Source organism: Colossoma macropomum, unplaced genomic scaffold, assembly GCF_904425465.1.
Source record: "Colossoma macropomum unplaced genomic scaffold, Colossoma_macropomum, whole genome shotgun sequence".
Lineage (NCBI taxonomy): Eukaryota > Metazoa > Chordata > Actinopteri > Characiformes > Serrasalmidae > Colossoma > Colossoma macropomum.
The window spans coordinates 195,109-220,969 of NW_023494800.1; the positions used below are offsets into that span (position 1 = coordinate 195,109).

Below are 25,861 nucleotides of genomic sequence, written 5' to 3' on the forward strand. Positions count from 1 at the left end.
ATTACTCAGTGGAAACAGAGAAACCTCCTCATATCAGGCCTTTCAACCCTCCATGAAGCTGAATCAGCTTCTTTTTCTCCGGCTGCTCGTTCGAATTTTCCCCTTCCACCTTAAATGGCGCAGCCGTTCAGAACGTGACTGCTGTACCTCTTAAGGTGGAACGGGAAAAGTTGAACAAAAAGCTGGTGAATGTCCTGAGAAAAAAGTTCCCAGCATTAAAATAATAATGCGGATATTCTGAGAGCCTAAATCAGTTTATCAGGGTGAGCAGTGATCAATAAGCTGAGTCTGTACCGGATCAGCCCGAGTTCAGGTTCGTTTGTAGAGCTTTTCAAAACCAGCTAAAAGGAGAGATCTATGGTGTTTCAGTATCAGGTGAAGAGCAGAGAACTGCAGGGAAACCTGCTGATTCTGTTCTGACCTCTTTTCATCCCTGAACATGGAAATTCGCCCCTCAGTACCTGAGTGAACTTCTCTCCCACTATGAACCATCACGCCTACTTAGATCACAAGGTGCTGCTCACTATTAGTACCTAGAGTTAATAAATCTACATCAGGGGGCGGAGCTTCTCATACAAAGCCCCCCAGCTTTGGAATAATCTTCCAGTCAGTGTTCGGGACTCAGACACAGCCTCAGTCTTTAAGTCTAGACTAAAACCCACTTGTTTAGTGGAGCCTTTGGTAATTAGCTTTCCCTGTTAGATAAAAGGTGCAGATCTGGGGTTCATGGTCATAGAGTATTATGGTCAACTGGGAGTGTTGGTGCTGTCGTCCCGCTGCCTCGCGCACTCACTCAGGTTTGCTGACGGTGGAGTGGAGGGGCGCCGACATCTCAGGGAGCCTCATGACTCTGTTACCGTCTGTCTCTCCCTCTTAGTGAGGCTGTAATATCTAGACCTGCCGGAGTCTCTGCTGCTCTGTTAACCCTGTAATCTGTGGTCAGTCTCTCTGTACAGAACTGACTCTCTGTGTGTTTCCTCTCTGTGCCGAGTTGAACAGCTGCCCATCCTGTGGGTCTAAAGCTGTCGCTTCTTCTGCCTTGATCTGGCCACTGCTCACCAGCCTTCTGGACCGGTTTGACCACCATTGAACTTCATGCTGTGCAACGCTGTGCAAACCTCACCCTCATGAACTGACCCTCCTGCTGCTGCTGCAGAAACTCAGACTGTCTAATTAATCATTGCTCCGTCTGTTTTTCCTGGTTTGTATTCTAATATTTTATACTAACGCTGTTTCCTATCCAGTGTGGTCCAGAGGAGGATGGGTTCCCCTTCTGAGTCTTGGTTCCTCTCAGTGTTTCTTCCTCTTGGGGAGTTTTTCCTGCCACTGTCTCCATTGGCGACGCTCATGGGGGCTCGGACCTGGATTTTTCTGTAAAGCTGCTTTGTGACACCTGTTGTAGAGAGCTCTACATTAATAAACTTTGCTTGCTAATGTAGGCTGCCAAAGCCTGGTTAAGGAGGCTGCCAGTCTAATGACGTCAATTCAGTGCACAGTAGCTTTAGCTCACATGTAGCAATATTCATATTTCAATACTTTAACGACCTCATAATTCAGAGGGTCCAGTGGTCTTATCGGGTATCAGGTTCTAAACATGTTTATTTAACACAGGGGGCGATAGAGGCGATTTTTACGAAAAAAAATCCTATTCATTCTGCCCATAGAGGAATGGAGCTGTTGTCGCTACTAGCTGCTTCCATTTCACAGTAATAGCACTTACAGTTGACAGGGGCAGATCTAGCAGGACAGAACTCTCACAAACTGACTTGTGGCAGAGGCAGCATCCTATAACAGAGTCATGTTTAAAGTCACTGAGCTCATCAGTGCGACCCTCTACTGCCAGTGTTTGTCTATGGAGACATACTTCTGTCCATATAGTGTGTGTGTGTGTATATATATATATATATATATATATATATATATATATATATATATATATATATACTTTGAAGGATGTACTTTTAAAGATCTGTACTGAAGTATTACAATAATTGAACTTTTTTTACTCCTTACAGTTTCAGATCTTTAAAAACACTCTACAAATCTCAAGGCCAGATTCTACTCATCTCTCACTGATCAGTCAAGTTTTTATTAAAACATTTTAATGTAATGTAAATGTAGTTTTTATCAGAACACCGACCGACGTTCATATCAGCCCACATGTGATTTTTAGACTTACTTAAAGATTCTTAATTAAAACACATTTCATTAAATAACCTGCTATGCATCTTGCATTCTGTCATTACTCTTATTTACTGCTGATTCAGTACAGCTAGTTGTCAGTAATTTACTGTCATTTTACAGTGAAAGTCTTTACAGTGAAAGTCAAAGAAAAACAATATTGGGAAATCACGCTCTGAACCTGAGAAAGAGCAGCTTAAACAGCCGAAACTGACGTTTTTGCATGAAAGGTTAAACAAATAACACTGAACTAGAGTTTCTTTTATAAATGTATTCTTTATAACTTTATTTGGACAGTACAAACAGACTGATCAATGCAAAGAGTCAAGATAAGATACAGTACAGCTACAGTACGAGTTACTCTGACTGGAAAAAAACGTTCTGGAGCAATCACAAACTCAGAGTCCGCTGTAGAAGGACCTGTGAATCCTCCAAAAAAGGCAAAAATAACACACTGTGATTCAAAATAGATGCATGTCTGCACTCAGTTCAGCAATTCAGTCCAAAAAATACGTTCACCTCTGATTATCTGGAGAGAAAATGATGAAAGGCTGAGGGACGTACAGAACTGCAGCGGGAGTCGATCTCATCATCTTTACACCTGATACAAAACGTTTTGCTACCGAAAGTCAGCATTGCACAAGCAGAGCATGCACCGCTTTAACGGCGCTTCAATAAATAACCTCATCTGGATATGATTCTCTAGTCTGAGCAGTGCATTCAGTCATTAAAATCTATATAAATATGCAAAACATACCGTCCACTCACTCCACCAGAGTCACTCGCTATATTACAGATGTGATGTGTTCACTGATTAATCACATCATCACTGCTCATTTACAACAACGTCAAATCAGTCAGTGCCACGTCAACAATGTCACTGCACAGCTCAACAATATCAACACATAAATTACTATCTGAAAAAAAAGTACTTTACTGAGTAAACTGACAAAATATATCAATATATAAATATGAATAATCAGATCGTCCCATTGGAAAGACCGTCTGAAGGCTTTTCACAACAACACTGCAGAAAGTCTAACAGGCAGCTGAGATATGAGATAATAAAACTCACACGTTATCAGAGAAAATTACTAATAAGCAGAAAAGCCATCAAAAACATCTGCAGAACAGCACGAATACGCAAACATTCTGTTTCTGTTTCAAAGAAAGAGAGAAATTTACTCAAACCGTCTCAGAAAATAGTGCACGAATAAAATAAACATACGATGATCAAACTTCATAGTAAAATCAGGCCTGACATACAAACCTCTTCATGGAGCTTCCAGAAGCTCCCAATTCAAGAACCTTAAATTCACAGACCTCAGATGTCTAGAACCTTTCAGAAATCTAAAATGAGAACTTTGCAGTTGTTTCAAGTCATAAGAGGGTCTCAGGATTCTAGATCTGAAACTCCGTAGCTCTTAAAATTATACAGCTAGGATCTCACAACTTTCAGAACTCCAGAACTAGAACGTCACAGCTTCCACAATACAACTAGTATACGAAAATATTTCAAGAAGGTCTCAGATTCTAGACCTGAAACTTCATAGCTCTCACAGTTCTAGAGCTAGAGCCTATAAACTTTCAGAATTCCAGAAGTAGAACCTCATAGCTCTTGCAATTCCAGAACTGGAACTCCATAGCTCTCACAATTCTAGAAGTAGAATTTGAAAATATCTCAAGAAGATCTCAGAATTCCAGATCTGAAATTTCATAGCTGTTACAATTCTAGAGCTAGAATCTCAACTTTCAGAATTCCTGGAACTTCATAGCTCTGGTAATCTGAAAAGATTTCAAGGTCTGAGAATTCTAGAACTGAATGTTCACAGCTCTCAGCGTTCCAGGACTGGAACTTTAAAGCTCTCAAGACGTTATCACGACTCCCAGAAGTCCAGAAGTGAAAGATTCTCAGAGATCTGAACTCCAGTAAAGCCGAGTCTAGATCAGTTGAGTCTAGAAGAGAGCTTTAGCAGATCCCAGGGCTTGATGGGAACATGTTCTTCACACGGAACCCACATCAGCCGCAGACTTTCAGAGTTTTTAATACCAGTGGTCGTCTCCACAGGCCAGAGTGCATCACCCTCAGTGTCCGAAACGCTGAGCTGACGCTGGACCTGTGTGGGAGTGTCCATCTCCAAAACGCTGGTTTCTTTTTTGTGGTACATTCTAATGACCACAGCCAACGTTCAGGCTGGTTCTACAGACGTTCTATTGCACTTCAAGACCTCCACCACCCTAGCTCTTTCTCTAAAAATCCTGATTGATTGTCCATGCATGAGCAGGGGACTTGGTGAGCCCATGGCACAATTCTTGTCTCCAAAGAAAAAGTCGTAAAACAGCTCAGACTCGATTTTGTGCGTTCTACCAGCAGTACTTCTGGTGCTAGCAAACTCCAGATTCTGAGCAACTCTGTAGATGTGAAAATGGCCGTGTCCATGTTGTCATCTGGCTAAAAGAGGCATCTTTACTTGGCTTCGCTCAGTTATGGGTATTTGAGATGGTGAGGGCTACTGAGCAGCTGGAAAAACTAGCTGATGTTTATCTATTTCAGTTGCTGGGGGAACCACACTGCATACTGTCAGAACTGATTATCTCAATAGGCCCTTTTCACAATTCCAGCTTACCACATCCACCAATATCTAAAGCAGGTAATAAATCCAGTCTGAGCACAACCAGTACCACACAAGAGCACGTAGAAGAGTCCTCCTTCACTGCGTAACGAGTTAGCTCTAGTTTTAGATCTGAAGGACATTTGTCCCTCACAAACGCCTTCTGCTCATCAAACCGACATCACGGTTCACATCTGACCTGGTCAGAGTTTATATGGTCATTTTTATGACCAAACTCTTCACCTCTGAACTAAACAGGCTGTTTTTGTTATTGTGCCTCTAAATTATCTTAAATCTATTAGACATATCTAATATTTCAGATTTGGAGACTGATAAAAGGTCATTATAAGATCTTGGCATACAAACTTGTGTGTCAAGCATATTTCTTAGAACAAGCAAAATGATCTGCCAATATAGTGAGATCATTTGACTGAATAAAATGACTTTAAAAAGTCTAGAATTAAGTTACTTATAATAATATTCCTATAATAAGCTTTCAACAATCTCAATATGAGAAATACTAGATTTATCAACTAGATGGAAGATAATTTCACTTGCCAAGACACCATTTTTTGGAGTGTTGTGTCAATCAAAAAGCAACCGGGGCTAAAATTCTCACACCTCAAAATGAAGGGGTGGGGCTAAATTGTTGTAGGCTGAATAGGTGAATAAATGTAAAGGGGTTGGGTTTTGTGACATCAAAAAACACAATCATTTCAAAATGGGCTGTTTGAGCTGCTTAATTTCTGCTTATTATATGGACTTTAACAGTGTTTATATACGACATCAAACTCTTCCATTTCGAACTTGGTTTTCTGATACTGGCCATTCGTTTTGATCAAGCTTGAAACATAGAAAGTGATCGAAATGGAAATCTGTACGTGTGAAAAGGGTCTAACAGCTGCTCCCAGCACTGCGCTTAGTTTTAAAGAGGCACAGAGTCACGTGTACAAGCTCATTCTCCACCACAGCTGAGGATCTCCCTTTAGAACCGCTACAGAACTCATCATGGAACTGAGAGCGGATTAAACACAGACTGTGTTCAGCACAAGCTTCATTCATAAAACATGTCCTCTGAAGTCCGAGCCTCAGCACTACGAGTATGAGACGATGGAGAGAATAGATACTGATATTTAATACAGTGATACGACCAAAAGACGTCAGATCAGCTCAGGAATCTTCAGAAGAGGCTGCAGTTGTGTTCTGTGTTCTGTTCTGTGTCATGTATTCTGTTCTGTATGGATTGTCTATGAAGGCTCAGACGGGGGCTGTGGGGTCTTCTGCCCGCGCTGTTACATGCAGTCCACCACGTTGCTGGACCCTTGACCAACGTCTCGGATCTGACTGATGTGGGTGGCGCAGACGGCAACTCCTGCACCCGCCCTGCAGTGAGACACGGACCCCACCAACTCCCACCTACACACACACACACCACACACACACACAGCATATATAATCACACACAAAGACACACAGACAGCAGGTTAACTTTTTTATTGCTAATATTAAAACGGAATACACTTTAATATGTTGCTAATATAAACCCAATTCCAGAAAAGCTGAGATGGTAAAATGCTAATAAAAACAGAAAGCAGTGATTCATAAATCTACTTTGACCTATATTTGGGTGTAAACAGTACAAAGACTAAGGAGGTAGTGCTGCTTTTCTGTAAATATATGTTCATTCTGAAATATATCTTATTCTCTTGCTTTTATCAGCTCTTGAACTGCACTCTCAAAGTGTGGTTCTTTAAAGAAAATGGGTCTATATAGAACCACAAACATTCAAAGAACGCTTTGCATGATTAAAGGGTTCTTTACATCATGAAAGCGCTCTTCAGATTGAAGGAGAATGTAATGGTTCTATATAGCACCAAAAAGGGCTCTTCTACTGTTACGATATCAAGCTTGTAACAACAATAGCAGAACCCTTTTTAGTGCTATATAGAATCATATACATTACATTCTCCATCAATCTGAAGAACCATTTCACCATGCAAACAACCACTGTCATGCAAAGCGTTTGTTGAGTGGTCATGGCTTTATATAGAACCGTTTTCCTTACTAAAGAACCCGTGAAGAACCATCTTTAGGTGTGTAGAGTGGTGAGGATTTTACTATTCTGCGTTCACTGCATTTTGAGTATTGTATTTCATTGTAAAGCTGTTCTAGAAAAGTCCCATATAAATAAAGATTGATGTACTAGAGTTCTGTAAACTTCACATCAGCTGCTATGAAAGGCTGCATTTGTGGGTGGAGCATTAATATGTTAATGAGCTGATGCTAGAATCAGCGCAGGGGTCAGTTAGCAGAGAGTCTCACCTGTTCATGCGCGGGTCGAACGCCTCCACTGTGTTCAGGTAGATGTTCCCGTTGTGGCCGCCCACTGCAAAGACCCGCCCCATCACCGTGGCAACACCAACTCCGCCCCTGGGTGTAGTGAGTTCAGCAACGTACTCCCACCGGTGCATCCTGGGATCGAACCGCTCCACCGAGCTCAGAGGAGAGTTATCGTCAAATCCACCTTAAATACAAACACATACAGTCGTTTTTCCTCCTCGTATCGAGGAAATACGAGGTCACAACTCAGCTTTTAATGCAAGAGAAACACAGTAAACCACTATATATCACAGATTCTCTAGCAAACTCACCCGGGGTCTGTTAAGAAGGGGATGTATTTAGTAGGGATGGGTGAGGGGTGAAATACAGGGGATTCTGGGGGTCCCCGAAAATAAACTCATTTTGACACTCAAATCCAGATTCAGTGAAGCTGATTGTTTATCTGCTTCCCCCACAATCAGCTTCTGCCTTTGGTGTTCTTAACTAACTAAAGCTGCAGCACTGCTCTGCCTCAGGGTGGCGCTGTAGCAGACTACCCAGTTGGTCCTTCACAGCCTATAAACTGTAACTCTGCCTGGATTCCTCTGAAAAACTTTACAGGTGTGGACTTGAGCCATATGACTTGGACGCGAGTCTGACTCGAGTCATAAATTTGATGACTTGAGACTCGACGCAGCAAAATCAAAAAAGACAACTTGACTTTGACTTGAATATCAATGACTCGGACTTGAGCCTCAAGACTCGGAAAGACCCAAACTGGAGGAAACGTGGGGAGTCTGACTGCGGACGGGACTCTACACAGCCGCTTACTGTTCATGTAAATTAATCAGTTTTCTGTCGTAAATTCGATGTACAACAGCGCCCTCCAATGTCTGTTACTGTGTTTATGCTCGGCTTATTTTATTTCAGAGGACGAGTGAAGCGTTGGAGCGCAAGTTCACCTCCATAAACTAGAAACAAGCAAAGCATCAAGAGTATCAATAAGCCCAGCTCAGTGCTTAAACTCCCACTGGAAAAACGTACCAGGCGAACTGACCACTTCCCTCAAAAGAAGCACAGCTGTCTCTATCTGACCGACTTTACAACTTCTGCAGGTAAAACAAGCGCAGTGTTCATCAGGAGGCTGAAGTTTAGTCCCCAGCTTCATATTCAAATTTGCTGTTCCACCTTAAATGGCGCAGCAGTCAGGCGTCAGAATGTAACTACTGGCACGATTTAAGGTGGAACGGAAAATTCAAATAAGAAGCTGGTGAATAGAAAAGTCTTGGTAAAACTATAGTTTGTTGGCATGGAAACTGTGGAGGAGATAAATGAGTTTTAATGACTTCAGCCTAAATGTCTGTAGATTCATGACTTCATCTGTATCTTCAGAATCAAGGAGGTATTTTTGCAGTCGAGATGACGCCTCATTTACAAGAACTGGGCACAAAATAGAGATGACATTTTGTCCGTCCACATGAAAACACTGACAGTAGGGTTTCAAAAACCTCCATATCAAAAATATCCAGGTGTGTGTGGGCGGGGCCTCAGTCTCTGAATCGTCTTTAACTTTTTTCCATCAAGCAAATGGTGATTCTACAAAATACAGCATCACAGCCTTAAACTACACAAGTTTGAGACAACGCAGACCGCCTCCCTTAAACTAAAGAATGTTCATAAAAGTTACGAAGCTCAGAGTGGCGTCAATAGCGAGGTGTTCCTGCCCCCCCCCAGCAAAAGTAGCTTACTCTCTGATTTAGCACAACAAACGCCACAACTTTCCATCATAAAACTGCCAAGTTGACAACTGTATAGTCTCCTAAAGCTAAAGTTCAGCATCCTAAAGCCTGTTAATGGTATCAGGCAGGAATAAAACAGGATTACATGAGGCTGAAATTACTCCAGCAGGCATAAAAGTCATGTGTTTAGGCTTCTGATCAGTCACTCATTCACAAACCCCATCCCTGCACTCCTCTCTCCCTCTGTTTATCCCTCTCTCTCCTCTCATGTAACATCCACACCAAAGTTCAGCTGTTTTACAGCTCACTAACGGTATGAGGGTCGGTAAAGGAGGTTTCTGTTGTTGTAACTCCTCCACGCTGGATTTCGCCTCATCGGCTGAGAAGCTGGAATCAAATGGTACCTAATACACACTGAATCAGGTCGTTGACCCAGGAATGACTGGCCTTTCTCTACATCACACTGTCAACAGAGATTAAAAATCCTGTCTATGGACATTTAGAGTAATTTTGAGTTTTATATTGTGATTAATTCATTTAACGAATTAAACAAAGAGCTTGGCTTCATGTTTTTTTGTTATATGACAAACTAGGCTTAAAAAACGAACAACCAATATTAAAAAGACTTTTAATTATTATACACTTGATGTTTATTTATCAAGCTGAACCCTAACTAGTCACAAACAGCAAACTGTCACCTGCTCTGCCCACCTCGACAAGAAAGAGCTTTTCAGAGCAATATATAATATCTTACAGACGGCTTTCAATGATATTTACATTCAATAACGCATACATTTTGGGAAAAGCCTGCATTCCGTTTTCACAGGAGTCGATTCATATGGTTTAGTCATATATAACTACCAGAGTTTCTGTTATATATATATATATATATAAATATAAATAAAACAGATAGATTTCACAGTTTAAAAGAACAATGTAATGTTATTCTCTACTGATGTTATCAGGTAACTTATTCATTAAATACTTTAAATACTTTTCATTTTAGTACCTTTTGATATGCAAAGGGGGCGGTGTTTAGTTTTGGAGGTATAAGATAAGATAATCCTTTATTAGTCCCACAACGGGGAAATTCTCAGTGTTACAGCAGCAAAGCGACAGCAAGGCCAAGAAAGGAAGTAACAAGAAGAGAATTAACAAACTACGTAATTAACTTTGTTTTTAGGGTTTTACAGTTTTACAGATGTTACTTTTTACTACATAGACTATATATATATATATATATATATATATATATATATATATACACACACACACACACACACACATATATAATACTAAAAGTAAAAAATAAGATAAAAATATAAATTCTATCCTTCACCAAAAATTAGCAATATAAAGGATTATAAATAAATAAAAAGCTAAGATATTTACACTGTAAGGATATTTTACATAAGACTGGGATGCAGGAATTCTAGGCTAAAACGATCTAAAACCGGCCAGTTAACACCAAGATCTAATTCTCATTTTCTGTTTTATTAGATTAACCAGCCTAAAAAAAGACACCTATACCTGACCAGACTGCGGCTGGTGGGGTGGGAGTTCAGGCCGACTGATATATGTGACATTTTATATTGTGTGCAGACAAAACTGATATCGCTACACGAGAGAAGAGTCATCAGAGCATCAGTCAGCAGATAATGCAATACCATCGTTCAAGATTAGAGTTTAGCTTTTTTTGTTTAGCCTTAAAGAAAAACGCTAAAGGAGCTGCATCTCAAATTACAAACACAAATGTGAAATCAATAAAAACTCATTTCTGTACAAAATAATCTGCATGATTACCAGAGAAATATACTGAAGAGATTAAAAACTAGATAAACTGCTGATGTTAATTACTTTAGTGGCAGAAATGTTTTACATTTATCGTGTGAATATAAAGTTTCCTGTCTATGTAGAAGACGTGTCAAACTGGGGACCTTTCAGGCCAAAGTGCCGCAGAGATCAGCGCTTACCCTCATCTAACACTCTGAGCTCAGTTCATTAAGGCCTTGCTAATTAGCTGATGAGCTGAATCAGGAGTGTTTAACGAGGCAGTGTGCTGAAGTCTTCAGTGTTTCGGCCCACGAGGACTGGAGCCTGACACGTGCTCTAGATGTTATCTATGCATGTTTAAAAGTCATGCGAAACCTTCGTTTGAAGCCATTTAAGTAAACAAGTCATTCTCTTGTATTTGATGACTGGATCTGTTTTAGCTGTAGCACCATTTTTACAACCGCTTTACTTCACACATCATGTAAAAATAATCATTTACAGCTGATCTGGAGTTTTCTTCCAATAAGAAGAATAAGAAAAGAAGTCTCTCAGTACTTACCCACGACGTAGAGGCAGCCGTTGAGCTCACTGACCCCATTTCCGGCGCGTCTCTGTCCCATCTCTCGAACGTCAGTCCATTTGTTGAGGTGCGGGTCGAAGCGCTCCACGCTGGAGAGAGACGCTACGCCATCGTTTCCTCCCACAGCGTAGACGTAGCTCTGAGAGCACACAGAGAAAACAGCACAAGCGCTCAGGTCACTTCCTTCTTTAAAACAGCTTCATGATCATTTAAACAACACTGGGCCTTCTGGTCAACAGTTTAAAGAGACACAAAGTCGTCAGTCAGAACTGTTCACAGTGGTGGTGATAGGAACCAGACGTCCACCTCTAAAAGCTCCCTCACAGAAAGTTCCTACATGAAATGGTTATGAATTCACTGCCTGATGACTGAGACACTGTTTTATGATAGTTTAGAGAACTTAAACTCCATTCATGGTGGAGGGATACATGCAGGGCGCTGTGAGGCAAAATAGTCCCCAAAGAAAACTTATTATTTCAGATTCTCCACTATTTTCCATCATCAACATTCATATAAACTCAGAAGACTTGTGTAGGTTCACTGGTGGTTCTGGATAGTAAATAAAATGTCTATATTTGTGTTGTAGTCATGGCGACCCCTGGTTCCTATCACCACCACTGTAAAGACATCTGAACCACTTCACACCAAACCACTCTGAGTCTCTCTGTTTACATCTCACACACTGAATTATGGAGAGGGAATTTTGAAAATATGGTCGCCCTCCCCTTTAAAGTCAAACTCAAGTCGCGGGTTTTTTTTTATTTTGTTTGTCTGAAGTCATGCGGACTCCAGACCTCTGACTACCATGATCCTTTGTTCTTACCCCCAGAGCCACAGAGCCGACTCCCCCTCTGGGAGTGTTCATGGAGGCCACGGCGCTCCAGCGGTCTGACTCTATATCATATCGCTCCACATCGCTGAAACATGAGTTATCATCCAGACCCCCGATAGCGTAGATAGGACCCCCTAAAGCGGCCAGCGCGATCCCCCTCCTGCACACAGACACAAAACAATCACATAAATGTTTATGTATAAATTCATACATATGCACCACATTACACACAGCAGCCCATAATCATTCAGATTTGACTGCCTGACTCAAGAACCTCGTTTACAAATAATTTATATATCATTTACATATAATAATTCATTCAAATATTTCAGTAGGAAGCCAATAAAACAACAGCGTTGAACAAACTTTATATAGGTAAAATTACAACCACTGTAAAGAATAAAATTTGAAATAAACAAAACATCTTAGGTTATTTTAAGATGGTACAATGATGTGACTGTGTGGTGTATCTTGCCTAGCTAGGCAAACATCGATAATTTGGAGATGAATGGACTTATTTGCGTTTATAATCACTCCAGCTGGTTTCCTGATACGTTTAATCTGCAACGAGACACTAAAAAGTGTTCACCCGCTTAGTGTTTGAATTTTCCCGTTCCACCTTAAATGTTGCTGCAGTTACATTGTGGCACCACTAAAGGTGGAACGGAAAAATTCAAACAAGAAGCTGGCGAATGAGAATCAACTTCAGCCTTGTAAAAAATTGAATGTTGAGAGACATTTTTAAGAAACTGTTCTACTTTTGAGGAAAAGTTTCCTGCCAGAGATGTGAGAAAAGCACCTATAGCTGAGCTAAAGCTTAAAGCAGAGTAAAGTAAGTCTGCGTTTTCGTTTATAATATATATATTTTTAGCCTATATTAGTACATCAGCACATACTGAGACATATTTACAGCCAAGATGGTAAAATGGACATAAAATGTTGTGGCTCCCAAAGTGGTTTGATTTTTGTTAAAAGGACAAAATGGCTCTTCTTAACATTTGGGTTGTGACCCCTGGATTAGGGAAACCCAACATGCTCGAAAAATCTCCAAGAAGAGATCCGTCACTGCTACCGTTTGGTGTTCATGGAGGCTTTCATCATCCACTTGTTGGTGAGGGGGTCAAACATCTCCATGTTGCCCAGGTGTTCACTGCCATCATGGCCACCCACTGCGTACACCTTCCCTGTGGAAACACAAGAGTCGCACTCAGTCACATAGGCAAAAGCGTGATTCACACTTCAGCTGGTCCACTGCAGAAGCGCGGTAGATCCTCACCTTACCTATATATGGGGAGTGTGAGCTGCTGTGAGCACGAATTAATCATTTAAAAGTCAGAGGTGTCGAGTTTTTCACACCACGTCGTACGTCTTTACATATTAACATCACACACAGACTCTAAAAGAAGGTCCGGCTCGATGTTTCGGCCTCAGATGGTCTCAGAATCAACATCACACTGATGAAGATGTGACGACTATAGTAGATAATTCACTCTCATCCTCAGAGACGCTCCTTCACCGAGTTTAGACTGAGTTCTCTTTGAATTTTCCTTCAACACTCGCAAAAGTCAAGATTCATCTACTCGGGGGGTCCAAAGCACAACCCGACGTTACAGAAGTCAGTTATCCATATCTTCGCCGAGATACGGTGAACCATTTCACATCAAACCTCTCTGAACGACACTGTTTACATCTTAAACCCCCAATCATGCAGAAATTTTGAGAAATTGGTGGAGTTCCCCTTCAAGTAAAATCAATGTGATTATATATTTACTCACATTTGTTTGTTTATTAAACCCTCCAGCATGCTCTCTCTCTCTCACCTCCTACTGAGATGACTCCCACGTGTCTACGTCTGCTGTTCATCTCCGGGCCGAAGAACCAGCTGTTCTTACTGATGGAGTAGCACTCAATACTGCGGAATGGATCTCCAGAACCGCCACGGCCCCCGACGCAGAACAGCACACCTGCAGAAGATCAGAGGTCAACAGGACCATGTATAAGTGCGCAACTAAAACAGCCATAGCAGCCGTCTTGAAGAATTTTTGTTCATACTTTTGTCCATGTTTATAGGTAAAAGTGAGTCGTAGAGCAGGGTTCGACACGAGCAGTGGCCCGACGGACTGGGGCCAGTAAAAAAAAAAGCGTGTCAGGCAAGTTGACTGTCCAGTTGCTGCGGCTCATTTAAAGGACTGTTTCTAGGCGGAGTGCGTCCTTTGCAGCATCCGCAAACCTGAAGTGACATAATGTGACAGAGCTCTTGTAGTTCAGCTTAAGATTTAGCTTCAGCCAGTAACGTTAGTTTGCTTTCGCTCGTTTTATTTTAATTAAGAGCTCCATTCTGGGTTCAGCTGTAAGCTAGCCTTGCCTCCCTCACTGTTCGCCAGCTTTGCTAAGCTAATATTAATTTAATATAATACTAAATTCTTAAAAGCGTTCTAAGAGAAAATGAATCAGTTCTTTGCTGTTTGGGTGCATCATTACATTACACATTATTGCGTATGTGGGATTAATAAAGTAACAGTTATGAAAAAGAGTTTTTGTTTTTGTTCTTTTTTTTCAGCCAAGTAAAAATATACAAGGGACCAGTAAAACTCAGATCTACTGGCCGGGAGGTGGGGAATGTTACGCTGGACCCTGTACAGTATCAGAAACCACATAAATCTATTAGAGATACCAAACAGCCTGACGTGATTTGGGCATCCGGTGTGCGTCTTCCTGGCGAGGTGTGAGCTTTTATTACTTCTCAGTCTTGTAGCCCCAAAGCGAAGCTGAGGAATCGAACCTGCGGTGTGTTTGCGTGGCGTGGTGCGGACCGAGTACTCAAAGTCAGGCACGCTCTTGTTGCTGAGGTGTAGGTGGTAGTTCCTGGCCTCGTCCAGCAGGTCTCTGCAGTTCAGATTGGCTTTGATCATCTCCTCCTTGGCCACGGTGCCGGTGAGGAAGTCCACGGGGAGCAGGGGGAGACGCACCTGAGAGACAGCACACAGAAACACAAGCACTTAGCGTGTATTTAGGTTTACCAACTTCTGAAGGTGTCGCGCTGCTCATCCACCGGAACACAGTCAACACCAGGCATCTGTTTATGTGCAGACAGTTCTGTCTTAGAAACCAAAAAGTTTACAATAAATACAATAAACAATCCTCAAGAAACTCCAGCATTTACAGTTACCATCTAATAATGGACCAATCACACAGGCCCACATGCGGCGCTGGGACCAGATAGCTTGCTTCCACACGTGCAGTGGACCCACCTGCACGTGTCCACTGGAAGCTCCCAGGCTCAAACACAGCTTTCACACTCGACCAAATGTACCGAACTCACAGAGCAAACGGACCAGTCCAGAAAAAAACTCGAGTGTGACCCTAAACCTCTAAAGACTACCAGACTGATCACATCTTAACATCCATGATCCTCACCTAAACATGTTTACCTGCTGCTTCTTTACTATTTCAGCGAGTGTGTGGAGCGTGTGGAGCGTGTGGAGCGTGTGGAGTGCATGGCGTGTGGGGCGTGTGGAGCGTGTGGACCGCATGGCGTGTGGAGCGTGTGGCGTGTGGAGCGTGTTGACTGCGTGGCGTGTGGAGCATGTGGACTGCGTGGCGTGTGGAGCGTGTGGAGTGCGTGGCGTGTGGCGTGTGGAGCATGTGGACTGCGTGGCGTGTTGAGCATGTGGACTGCGCGGCGTGTGGAGCGTGTGGAGTGCGTGGTGTGTGGAGTGCATGGCGTGTGGGGCGTGTGGAGCGTGTGGACTGCGTGGCGTTTGGAGCGTGTGGCGTGTGGAGTGCGTGGCGTGTGGAGTGCGTGGCGTGTGGAGTGCATGGCGTGTGGGGCGTGTGGAGCGTGTGGAGTGCGTGGCGTGTGTGCAGTGTGTGGAGCCTGTGCAGTGTGTGGAGCGTGTGCAGGGTGTGCAGTGTGGAGCATGTGGAGCGTGTGCAGTGTCTAGCATGTGGAGCGTGTGCAGTGTGTGCAGTGTGGAGCATGTGGAGCGTGTGCAGTGTGGAGCGTGTGGAGCAGTGTGTGCAGTGCGTGCAGTGTGCAGTGTGTGGTGCGTGTGCAGTGTGTGCAGCGTGTGGAGCATGTGCAGCGTGTGCAGTGTGTGGTGCAGTGTGTGGAGCGTGTGCAGAATATGGGGCACCGTGTGGCTCTAAGTGGCGCTGTTGACCAGGTCTAACCTGAGACATGATCTGGTCGAGCCAGACCTCGTGGTGCTGGGGGTTGGCCTTCAGCCACTTGACGGCAGCGTTGTACACCTGCGTCTCAGAGTGTATGTTCAGGTCGCTGGAGCTGAGCAGCGTCTTCAGGTGCTGCGGAGACACGCAGGGGAAGTCCTCGCAGTCCACCACCTCGCGGAAGTGCTCGCAGGCGTAGCGGTCGGCCATGTCCATCAGGTCCACCCTGTTGTGGCTCTCTGCGAAGGTGCGCACGGCCAGGCAGTTGGACGGGTGGAAGTGGGCCTTCATGTACTCACAGCAGGCGCGGGCCACGAGCTCCACCTGCAGGATGCAGGCGGCGTACAGCAGCGGCTGCACGTTGTCCACCGTCAGCGTCAGCCGCGAGGAGTACGCGAAGCGCACCAGGTCCTGAATGGCATCGCCGTCGAAGTCGCGGATCTCAATCAGGTCCTGTTTGGCCTCGGCCATGTCCGAGAGGAACATGGCACGGAAGTACGGGATGACGCAGGCCAGCACCAGCTTGTGGCAGGGAATCAGTTTATTTCCCACCTGCAGAGAGAGAGAGAAAGAGAGAGAGAGAGAAAGGGAGAGAAAGGGGGAAAAAGAAAGTGAAAGAAAGAAAGTGTGAGAGAAAGAAAGAAAGAAACAAAAAGAAAGAAACAAACAAAGAAAAGGGGAGAAAGATACAGAGTGAAAGTGCGATGAGAGAGACAGGGCGAGACAGAGAGATAGAAAGAGAGATAGAGCGAGAGAGGAGGAGGGAGAAAGAGAGAGAGAGAGAGCATTTAAAGATTTAAGATACAGATTTGCTGCTGTTTAACTGTGCAGTGAGGTTATTAACTCCCCTGCAGAGCACTGAGAGCTGAAACCAGGCCTGAAGACAAAAACACGTGAGTACACGAATAAATAAACACCGGATCGCTCTGCAGTTCGTATTGATGAGCAGGTTCTCAGGCAGAGCTGGACAGAACCGTCCCGTCTCCACGGTTACCTTGAGTGTGACGTCGCAGAGCTCTCCGTTCTCGTAGAACTGTCTGAGCGAGTTGTGAAAGTCCTTCCAGGCCTCCTGAGCCTCGAACACGAACGAGCCGTCCGCCTCGCACTCCCCCTCCGACGGCCGCGACGCACACTTGTTCCTAGGCGCGGCGTGCTGCTTCCCGTGCTCCGGCACCATGTCCCCCGGAGCCATGGTCACTCATACCTGCAGAGGGATGGAGCACCAGGTAAAGGAGAAGTTCTAAAAACTCCTGCCTGATGAACTGGTTCAGATGTAATCAGAGCGGTTCATAGTGGTTTGGTGTGAAACCACAGTGGTGGTGATAGGAACCAGACGTCCACCTCTAAAAGCTCCCTCACAGAAAGTTCCTACATGAAATGGTTATGATTTTCCACTGTTTCGCCCAGAAGACTCGTGTAGGTTCACTGGTGGTTCTGGATAGTAAATAAAATGTCTACATTTGTGTTGTAGTCATGGCGACCCCTGGTTCCTATCACCACCACTGTAAAGACATCTGAACCATTTCACACCAAACCGCTCTGAATCTCTCTGAATACACCTCAGTTGTTCAATATAGAACCTTTTGAAAAATGTTCTCTACTCTATAGCACCAAAAAGGGTTCTTCTATTGCTAAAATGTCAGACTTGTCACAACAGAAGAACCCTTTTTGGCGCTATACAGAACCATCTACAGTACATCCTCCATCAATCTGAAGAACCCTTTTGTGATTTAAAGAACCCTTTAATCATGCAAAGGGCATTCATGGTACTATATAGAACCATTTTCTTTACTAAAGAACCCTTGAAGAACCATTTTAAGTGTGTAGTTTGTGAGGTACATGCACATCATGATTCTGATATAATGCCACTACTGTTCCACCTTAAAAGTTCCAGCTAATTTGTGGGCAGTCAGGACGTTAGATGTGTCCAGAATGATCAGAGCAGCAGAGGGTTCTAAAATGACTGAGAAAGCTTTACAGTATATAGTATATATCATATAATACAATTCTGGAATGTCTCATATTTCACAAGTGATGAAATCTCAAGGTATAAAATTATAAACAGATAATTACAGTCTACTATTTATCAGGGTGGGCAATACAGCAAAAATATTATATCATGATACTTGGACATTTTCACGATGCATGTTATGCTTTACGATATTTAGCTTTTCTACAATTTATTAAGTTGGAACAAATAACATACAAAAAAATACAATAATTATTATTATTTACCAACTTACGCATTAATTAATTACTTATTTCCTGCAGTGATTTTTTATTCAGTGCTTTACAAACTGCACTAAATATAATTAAACAGAACTAATTTGTAATGAAACATGCAGTCAGTGAAGTGCTGACGATATCCACAGCACACTCTCAGAAATAAAGGTCCTAAACTGTCTCTGGGTCAGTTCCCCTCTCGTCACTGGGGTGGAACCCTCAAGGCTCCATCTCAGTACCTTTAGTCAGGGAACATAACTGAACCATAATCCACTGAAATGATATGTTCTAAGCTGTACTGACTCCACACACCCCGTCTCGTCTCCAGGCTTTTATTTTACTGTTCTGTTTAAAACATTCGGTTATGAAAAGGTACAAATACGAACTTTTCACCTGGAGACACTTATTTAAGGTTCACAATCAGACCTTAGAACCACTGTTGGAGCTTTGAGGGAACATTTACACTGTTTGTACCTTGATGAACGAAAAATGCACAGAACCTTTATTTCTAACAGTGAACGCTCAAAAAATGCTGTGATATAATTTATCACAATAACAATAATATTGCCCAGCCTTACTACTTATCATTTAATAACTTCTTTAAATATTGAATCAAACATCTAACATATATTCTGGCATCTTTAAACCTACACTCTGTAGTTATTACTGTATAAAATAAGCAAAACTCATTATATCAAGTGACTCCATACGTTTCTAAGGTACTGTAAGTGAGAACAGCTCTATTCTCCTATGAGGGAGACTGATAGGAACAGTCAGCTGGAAAAAAGGGCTACACAGTCCAAACAAAGCAGAAGTAACTCCACCACCTACTCACACATCTACACCACGGCCAAAACCAGAGGATCTCACCATTTCTGTACGGTTAGTTCATCCAAAACTCGTCCAGGAGAAGCTCCTCATGGTATCCTACATATAACGGGAGTGGCACACTGTGATTGATGCTTTTATCTCTAAAGCAAAGCTCCCTGACGCCCTCGCAGCACCGACTGCCCCTCTGAATGGACCCTCTGTCGGACACTCACCTCATCAACATTCATTCACAGCCCTGCATAAAGGCCGGCATGGATTTCACAGCAGGCCGGCCTCAAAGGCCCTTTGTTCCTCTCGCCAAAGCCTCGCTCACTCACAGGACGTGGGCTACGGTCTCCTCGTCCCCCTTTTCGGACCTCCACACTGGTGAACGTGAGGACAGCTCGCTCACTGGACTGATGTCAGCTAGTGGTGGGCAATATATCCCCTACTGTGTAGAGCAGAACGAAACGCTCAGGCTAAAGTACTTCTAATTGAAGCTGGACTGTAAGTTTGGGGGATTTGGAGATCATTTAAACCCTAAACATCGAGCCGGACCCTCTGTCCGAGGGACGTTTATACATACAGAGAGATGCTGATTGGGCTTCATTACTTTCTGGAAAAGTGAGAGGAGCACTGAGAGCTTCACCACCTCAGCCTGGATGTCTGTAGCTCAGTTTGAGCTCTGTTTGAAGCGAATTCAGAGATGCTAACACCATCTGAGAGAAAGCAGAAGGCAAATGAAACGAAGTTCACAAACATCTAACAGAGCGTGAATAATGTCGCATTTTCACCATCAGAGAAATCGAATTTGGTGTGCAGGATATTATCACTTATACACGTGATCGCACTGATTTACTGTCGTCCGAAAATACTGCACGAATAAACTTGTGCCTTAATGAAGCCAGGGAACAGAAAATGAGTAAGTGCCACTCAGAGGTCTCTTTTTTAAGGAAGCTCTGAAGGCAAACAAATTATGCCGTTAACAGGCCCTTTTCACAAGAAACAGAAGTGTGTAAACTCTGGGTAAAACTAGTTCCTCTATTGCCTTACAGAGTTATTAACCTCAGAAATACAGGTGCTCATATCACTTCAGCCCCACAGAAAGGTGAGCCCCTTTATCTATCACAGTTGCTGAGATTGAAATTCGAGGATGAGTCCAGAACTGTTGGAGAACCAAACACACAACCATGCAGGAGTCCAAGCCAAATAAAGGACATAAATGCTTTGTGGAGAAATTCCTTCAAAGCTATCAGAGCACAGTAACATCAGCTAACGACTGCAGAGAGACAAATTAATGGAGGTGAAAATAACTATAAGCAAAACACCAGATTGGCCATGTCAGCTGGAGATGTTGAAGTAGCTCACGAACAATAAACTAGTTGGGTAAACGCTAAACACACGCACACACCAGCAGGGGGCGCTGCGTCGTTATGGTCTGCAGTGCCACTGTAGACGTTTTACACAAACACCCAACCAACACCTGCTCCCTGCTGAGCTCTCGCTCTCTCAGATACCGACAGCTTTAGAGGGAGAAAATGAAAACTGTTCCTCTGAAAGCGGCTGAAGCAGCAACTTTACAGCACAAACTGCATGTTAATGTTAGTCAGCAGCGCTGAAATACAGACACAGAGGTTCTTTTATTCCGTACACTCTCAGAAATAAAGGTACTAAACTGTCTCTGGGTCAGTACCCCTCTCGTCACTGGGGTGGAACCCTCAAGGCTCCATCTCAGTACCTTTAGTCAGGGAACATAACTGAACCATAATCCACTGAAATGATATGTTCTAAGCTGTACTGACTCCACACACCCCGTCTCGCCTCCAGGCTTTTATTTTACTGTTCTGTTTAAAACATTCGGTTATGAAAAGGGACAAATACGAACTTTTCACCTGGAGAAACTGATTTAAGGTTCACAATCAGACCTTAAAACCACTGTTGGAGCTTTGAGGAACATTTACACTGTTTGGACCTTGATGAACGAGAAACGTACCTGAACAGAACCTTCATTTCTAACAGTGTATGATAAAGTTTTTTCACTTATTAACATCACAAACCCGTTTCTCCTCTGCTCATCATCAGCTGACAAACCACTGAAACTGAGATGAGGTTGTTTTGGCTGAAAACTCAAACACTTGAGTGAGCTGTACAGGCTGTACTCGTCATTGTGGTTACTGTCTAACGGAAGCAGCGTTGCTCTGCAACGAGAACTTCCAGCAGAAAAAACAGAAATGTGAAAAGGGCCAATTGGAGGCTAAACAAATGCACCTAAATTCATCAAACTGAGCCAGATCTCTTCACAACTTTCATTTCTTCAGCATCTCATCCAGCACTTGGTAGCTGCCCAACAACATTAGGTGACTCTTTAGGTGAGCTAGAAAATGTTTGGATGTTTATTAGTATTTATTATGTTGCCTTAAAATCAAGCAAAATTGACAGGCTACACTGATCACTGTTGGGTTTGGGCGGAATCTATTTTGTCAGACTCAACTGATGTTTGACGAGGGTATACAGTATTTGACAGTATTTGAGTAAAAAAACAAATAAATAAAAATTTTTAAAAACATTAAATCTGGGCTGCTGGTGACAGAATTCAGTGTATGACACGGTCTGGCATCCATCCTCTGTGTGCAGGTAAATTGGATTTATTTCTCAAATCCGATCTTTTGAGTTGAGTGTCCACTTTATTATCTGCACATGATCAGATCAGATCTGTGTGTCCAAACATCACCAGTCTATCTGCATGGGTTGCCGTGGTAATGACGTAGGTGTCAGGAACTACGTAGCTAAGCTCGTGACTCGGATTTGAAACGGAGATGCAGGAGAGATGGAGGAGCATCATCTCTCCCTCCAAACTCCTCAGAACTCTCTTCATCATCATGAATCTTTGGAGCTCTTCTTCAATCCCAGCACTTCATCACTCTGGATTTGACTCATCGCTGTTTGTTGTGTTTCGAGTGACAAAAAAGACACTTTGATAATCTGACTGGAGTCAAACCATCTCCCAATGTCCAGACTATCAAAAATCAACAGAATTTGACAGAAATCGGATTTGGGCTGACGGTCTGAACAAGGCCGAACATGCAGTTGGCCTAAACAGGCACATCCTCCTGGGTTTAAATACTTACGGCCCACAGAGTAATGAACAGACAGGAAATAAGCGCCCTTCTTCATAGATTCAGCAGACAGAGGATATGATGATGCTGCGGAGGCGGATACTGAAAGATGTCATCTCAAGCTAAAATTACATTCTGGCAGTATTTTCATGACTTCATGTCTAGTCATATCTAATTAATTAACTAGGAGGCTCACAGAGAATAATGACCTAATTTGGGCGAAACTCTGTTCTAGAGAAACTTACCGAGTCAGAACTGTTCACAGTGGTGGTGATAGGAACCAGACGTCCACCTCTAAAAGCTCCCTCACAGAAAGTTCCTACATGAAATGGTTATGAATTCACTGCCTGATGACTGAGTCAGATCAGATTTTAATGTTCTGTTAACGTTAGCTCGTTTCACACTGCACTGCACTACAGTCCCCAGCATGCACTGCAATGCAATGTGCACTCCAACTGTCCTACTCCAACAACAGTCTATGGGACAGCGGTTACACCTCAGTTCTACACAATTCCACACCAGTCATATCACCAAACACACCAGCTGCATTTCAGCTGCAGTTCAGCCAATATACTATATTACATACATTACATATATGGGTCATTCTACAGAAACGTCCACTGTTCTATCTCTCCATAGGAGTCACTGGTGTTACTGATCCTCATTGTTGTTACACATAATAAAGGAACACCAGAGACATTTTAATGAACAATGCATTTTACAGAATAACTGCTACAGAACATCAAACCACATGTTGTCAATCATGGAAAATCCACTAAAATATGGAATTTAATCCATTTGTATTCTATTTTTTCCACAGTTACCTGAGAATAAAGTCGGTCACACCAGTGACTTCAGCTAAAAGCTTCATATGAAATCATGAGCTAAATGAGAAAATCTCTGATAACTGAAAGACACAGTGGACTCACCATGAGCTTTTCTTCATAGATCCTCAGAAAAAACAGGTAAAAGGAAGTCGAGTGATGTCATCAGTGTGACTTTTATTTCAAAATAAGAGATTTTTTTTAATGCAGTGACACCAGTGACACGACTCCTGGGGACAATAACTTTCTTTATATATTTTATAATATTTATTTGGCATTTGTTCTCTTTATGTCATTTAATTAATATATTCCATAGTCATGTATAGATTATTGTAGTTAAAATTGCAGAAAAATGTGTTTTTCTTCAAAATATGGCCTCAACCTTCACACATGAATGTGAGGACGAGCTCTTCTGTGGTGCTTGGAATTCTGTACAACTGATTTAAAAAAATAATATTGCTAAATTGAGGCTCAAGAAGGTGTAACTGTTAAAATAACTTATTGTTTTATTTTAAAATATAAATAAATTGTAACCCTAACATGTTTTTCAAGTGTAATATATCTGTAAACGCCAGGGACACAAAAATGGATGTTTCTGTAGAATGACCCACACACATTATATACAACACACACTTAACGTCAGCTCAGCAGCTCAGCAGCTCAGAAATTGAGCCCAAGTATTAAAGATCTAGCAGCAAAGAAAACATGCCGGGTCCAGTTCAAGCAAAAAGGTAAATTTAAAAGTCCTACCCCGACGCGTTATGGCAGCCCCCCTACAGTACAGCAACCGAGACCCCAACGCATTATGGCAGCCCCCCTACAGTACAGCAACCGAGACCCCGACGCGCTATGGCAGCCCCCCTACAGTACAGCAACCGAGACCCCGACGCGCTATGGCAGCCCCCCTACAGTACAGCAACCGAGACCCCGACGCGTTATGGCAGCCCCCCTACAGTACAGCAACCGAGACCCCGACGCGTTATGGCAGCCCCCCTACAGTACAGCAACCGAGACCCCGACGCGTTATGGCAGCCCCCCTACAGTACAGCAACCGAGACCCCGACGCGTTATGGCAGCCCCCCTACAGTACAGCAACCGAGACCCCGACGCGTTATGGCAGCCCCCCTACAGTACAGCAACCGAGACCCCGACGCGTTATGGCAGCCCCCCTACAGTACAGCAACCGAGACCCCGACGCGTTATGGCAGCCCCCCTACAGTACAGCAACCGAGACCCCGACGCGTTATGGCAGCCCCCCTACAGTACAGCAACCGAGACCCCGACGCGTTATGGCAGCCCCCCTACAGTACAGCAACCGAGACCCCGACGCGTTATGGCAGCCCCCCTACAGTACAGCAACCGAGACCCCGACGCGTTATGGCAGCCCCCCTACAGTACAGCAACCGAGACCCCGACGCGTTATGGCAGCCCCCCTACAGTACAGCAACCGAGACCCCGACGCGTTATGGCAGCCCCCCTACAGTACAGCAACCGAGACCCCGACGCGTTATGGCAGCCCCCCTACAGTACAGCAACCGAGACCCCGACGCGCTATGGCAGCCCCCCTACAGTACAGCAACCGAGACCCCGACGCGTTATGGCAGCCCCCCTACAGTACAGCAACCGAGACCCCGACGCGTTATGGCAGCCCCCCTACAGTACAGCAACCGAGACCCCGACGCGTTATGGCAGCCCCCCTACAGTACAGCAACCGAGACCCCGACGCGTTATGGCAGCCCCCCTACAGTACAGCAACCGAGACCCCGACGCGTTATGGCAGCCCCCCTACAGTACAGCAACCGAGACCCCGACGCGTTATGGCAGCCCCCCTACAGTACAGCAACCGAGACCCCGACGCGCTATGGCAGCCCCCCTACAGTACAGCAACCGAGACCCCGACGCGCTATGGCAGCCCCCCTACAGTACAGCAACCGAGACCCCGACGCGTTATGGCAGCCCCCCTACAGTACAGCAACCGAGACCCCGACGCGTTATGGCAGCCCCCCTACAGTACAGCAACCGAGACCCCAACGCGTTATGGCGGCAGCCGCCCCCCCCCACAGGACAGTACTAAGTCTATTGACTAGTTTCAATAGTTGAGACCCCAGTGCTAATTAGCATCTACAGCTAAAGCTAGCCGCTGAATGTAAACATACAGCTGTATTATATTAGAGCGAACAAATAAACAGTTCACACGCTGAAGTCAGACTGCTACTCGCCAGCCTCGAACTTCCCCGTTCCACCTTAAACGGTGTAGCAGTTACATTCCGGCGCCTGACGCTACTTAAGGTGGAACGGGAAAATTCGACGAAGCTGGCGAATAAGAGGCTAACTGCACTCCTTTCACAATCTATACCGCCTGAATGAATCTGTGACCCCGTGTAGCGGCCGCAGCTGTACAGCGTTAATAAAGCTGTACAGAGAGTTTATTCCACCTTCGGCTCCTCCGGGTACAGTTTTGCTAGCTTAGCTCAGTTAGGTTAGCTGTTCCCCTCAGACCTTTCAGCTGTTTTTTCCCTAAACACGAAGTAATTCGTGAACGTTATTTACCATTTTAACCTTAATGTTAGCCATACTGCTGTATTTGTGTGAGAATGTGAGCTGTGGAGGGTATTTTTTGCTGTTTTACCTCATGTTGAGTGAAACCGACTCTGCTCACTCCTCCTGGACTGGCTGTTGTCA

At 43.8% G+C, this 25,861-nt stretch overlaps 1 protein-coding gene across 2 annotated transcripts; it reads right to left on the bottom strand.

The window, feature by feature from the left end:
* Positions 1 to 2,441: 2,441 nt before the first annotated feature.
* Positions 2,442 to 25,861, bottom strand: klhl8 (kelch-like family member 8). 2 transcript variants are annotated; one of them, XM_036588042.1, is made up of 10 exons: positions 25,809 to 25,861; positions 17,201 to 17,410; positions 16,210 to 16,758; positions 14,819 to 15,005; positions 13,857 to 14,000; positions 13,109 to 13,220; positions 12,028 to 12,196; positions 11,184 to 11,343; positions 7,116 to 7,317; positions 2,442 to 6,209 (listed from the first exon to the last, which is right to left on the bottom strand). In XM_036588042.1, exons 2-10 carry the CDS (start codon positions 17,396 to 17,398, stop codon positions 6,086 to 6,088), a joined length of 1,845 nt encoding a protein of 614 aa, XP_036443935.1. In that variant the 5' UTR covers positions 17,399 to 17,410; positions 25,809 to 25,861; the 3' UTR covers positions 2,442 to 6,085. The 2 variants fall into 2 exon arrangements, with proteins under 2 accessions (XP_036443935.1, XP_036443936.1); XM_036588043.1 differs by lacking the exon at positions 25,809 to 25,861 and adding an exon at positions 19,300 to 19,720.

Coding starts and splice junctions, on each gene's coding strand:
- klhl8 (XM_036588042.1), bottom strand. CDS start 17,398: ATGGCTCCGGGGGACATGGTGCCGGAGCACGGGAAGCAGCACGCCGCG. Junction 15,006..16,209: donor TCGACCAGATCATGTCTCAG/GTTAGACCTGGT, acceptor GCTGTCTCTCAG/GTGCGTCTCCCCCTGCTCCC. Junction 7,318..11,183: donor CGGCTGCCTCTACGTCGTGG/GTAAGTACTGAG, acceptor TTTGTATTTAAG/GTGGATTTGACGATAACTCT.